General features: G+C 44.3%; 1 protein-coding gene across 1 annotated transcript; it reads right to left on the minus strand.

The window, feature by feature from the left end:
• Positions 1 to 673: 673 nt before the first annotated feature.
• Positions 674 to 2,067, minus strand: LOC138182620 (uncharacterized). The gene has a single exon (XM_069118654.1). It carries the CDS (start codon positions 1,958 to 1,960, stop codon positions 674 to 676), a length of 1,287 nt encoding a protein of 428 aa, XP_068974755.1. The 5' UTR covers positions 1,961 to 2,067.
• Between the last annotated feature and the right edge of the window lie 512 nt (positions 2,068 to 2,579).

Consider the following 2,579-nt stretch of genomic DNA (forward strand, 5'->3'; position numbering starts at 1 on the left):
AGTCGAACTTCCGATTAAGATAAACGACTGTCTGGTTCAATTAAGTAACGTCCAATTAAACTTGACACATTTCTCCAGCAAAAGTATACTTGCTGAAAGTTGTGTAGTGAGGTTGTAAAATGAAGCGTAAAGTAGGATTACCAATCGGAGAGTTCGTTACAAGAATGACTCGTTTAAGCAGAACATTCATCATGTTACACAATTTCTGTGAGTCTGACTTTTTAATTGTATCACAGAAGAATTATATCTGATTAAATCATAAAGTTATGAATCTCGTAATGAAAGCTTTTCTAGAACTGGCCAATATTTATTCGACAAGATAATACATATTTTGCATAATAGCCATTCTACCATATTAACCTAATTTTTGATTGGGATGGATTGTTATTTAGAAGATTTAAAAATCTGAGGGTCACAGATCGTACAAATAGGAAGCTCTGCATAATGTAATAGTCTGTTAAAGCTCAATCTTCACGTGTATGACCTAAGGTTTAATTTGTAGGTGCTAATTAACTAGTAATTAAGTAACTAATGTTATGAACATCAAATTTACTACAAACTGAAAGGATATAGATAGATAAGTCTCTTTAACACAGGAGAACAGAATAATTAGAAATTCCTAAATTCTAACTATTGACTAATTTTTCTACCTCACTCACGTTGTTTCCACTTTCTATAAGACGAGAGATATGTTACCTGCGCTGTAAAGGGCGGGCTGATGGAACTTTAGCTTGGCGGTTAGATGCCAGCTGCCAGGCGCCGCGAGCTGCAAACCGATCCCGAGGAAATGGACGAGCGCAGAACAGGTCACGATCACGTAGCCCCAGCCTCCCTCCGGATAGTAATGCCTCCTCAGGGTGGCCTCTTTCCTCACGTCGTTCGTCGGCCTGCACAGCGGATTCCTCTTCCGCGCGTACTTCTCCTTCTCCCTATTCCTGGCGCCTCCAATTAGACCGCTCGCTCCTATTCTACGCCAGCTGTTCCTCATTTTACCCTCCGTCGCGGAATATTTACGGACCATTTCCGGCTTCCCATCCTGACACCGACCAACGGTTTTTTTCCTGCTCGAAACCGGCGAACGAAATGGGTCTACGCGTTCAAGAAGCTGACCTTCCGAAGTGCATTTCGGGCAAGCATGTTGCATTTGTCTTTCCGTTATAAGGGAGAAGCTTGTTATATCGTCGTAATCTACTACTTCAATTTGAGGAGTTGGTGTCTTTCTTGGGTTGGATTTTTGGGTCAAACCTTGAGCGCCTTCTCTGTCTTCCGTTCCAATTGGAACTGTTTGCAGATGCTTGGATGTTTCGATTTTTACGATGATTTCTAAAGGTAGAGGATCTTCGTGTTTCAATTCGGTTGATTCTTCTGTGTATTTGTTTTGTGCAGTGGAACATTTGGAAGGTTCATCGGTGGATTCCAATCTGAAGTTTGGTTTATTCGTATTGTCTTCCTGGCGGTATGGTATCGACGTACGTTCTTCGTCAACTAGATAGAAGTCTGGCTTACTTCTCTCAGACATATCTCTATTATCTTCGCGAGATTCTCTGGCAGTTTCGTTGGACCACAGTCTCGAAGGCAATTTTGGCTCGTTTTTATGACATTCGCCACTTCTTCCATCCTCGCCAATAGCTTTTCCGGAACTTTCATTCATAACGTCAGGTACCAGGGTGTGTAGTTCGAAAGTTTCCCCTAATTCACCGTGGCCATTCTGTTCGACCGTCTTGGTGCTGCACACGAATCGTCGTTTCGTCTCGGCGGACGTTGAGCCGTCATGATCGAGGAAAACGATCTCGTCGATCCAATTGCTCTTCAACAACGGGTGCAAACCCTCGCGAATCGTCGGGATAATTGTGAAGGCGCGCGACAACGGATCCACGCGCACTTTCACCGTCTGTAGCGCCCAATCCGGCCAAGAGCTGCTGTGTCTCATGTTCTTCCGGTCCTCCTCGCGCACTGTCATCTCTCGAACGGTTCTTCATTGAATCGAGCATCTACGAATTGAGTGCACCGATCAATGATACGACGAAGACACATATGGAGGCTTTTGTTTTATGATAATCGAGATTCTCAGTTGGTCTAACTATAAAAAATCGAGCTTTCCCTTGACTAATCACTGATTTAATCCACGAGAAGATTGATAAAAGAATTTCCTCGTCGAGTATAAGTTTCCTCCGCGAGCCACTATTGTTTCCGAGATCTCGGTTGTAAGAGCACTGATGATCTTCGCGAGACGACTGCATTTTTCAATGGTCCCAACGCGATTTTACGGAATTCGCGCCGTACTTCAACCTTCCACCGAAGAATTTATCGGCGGTCAGAGTCGAAACATGCACGTAGACGCGACTCGTTATCTGAGCACTGGACGGCAATCGAGCTTTGGAGAACTAAATTACGAGGGACCACTAATGGAACATGAAAGACACGAGCAATCGATTGTCAATGGATGAGGAAGATTGTTTGAAAAGGAAGAACCGGTCCTGGCGAGTGCGCCAGGATGACTGCTACGCACGTGCTGCTCACTTGCGAGCAACCCTCTCCTCTCTCTCCCTCTTTACTCCATCTTTTTCCCTCTCCTTTGC

The sequence above is a fragment of the Bombus flavifrons genome, chromosome 8 (genome assembly GCF_040668555.2).
Source record: "Bombus flavifrons isolate JBK064 chromosome 8, iyBomFlav1_principal, whole genome shotgun sequence".
Taxonomy (NCBI): Eukaryota; Metazoa; Arthropoda; class Insecta; order Hymenoptera; family Apidae; genus Bombus; species Bombus flavifrons.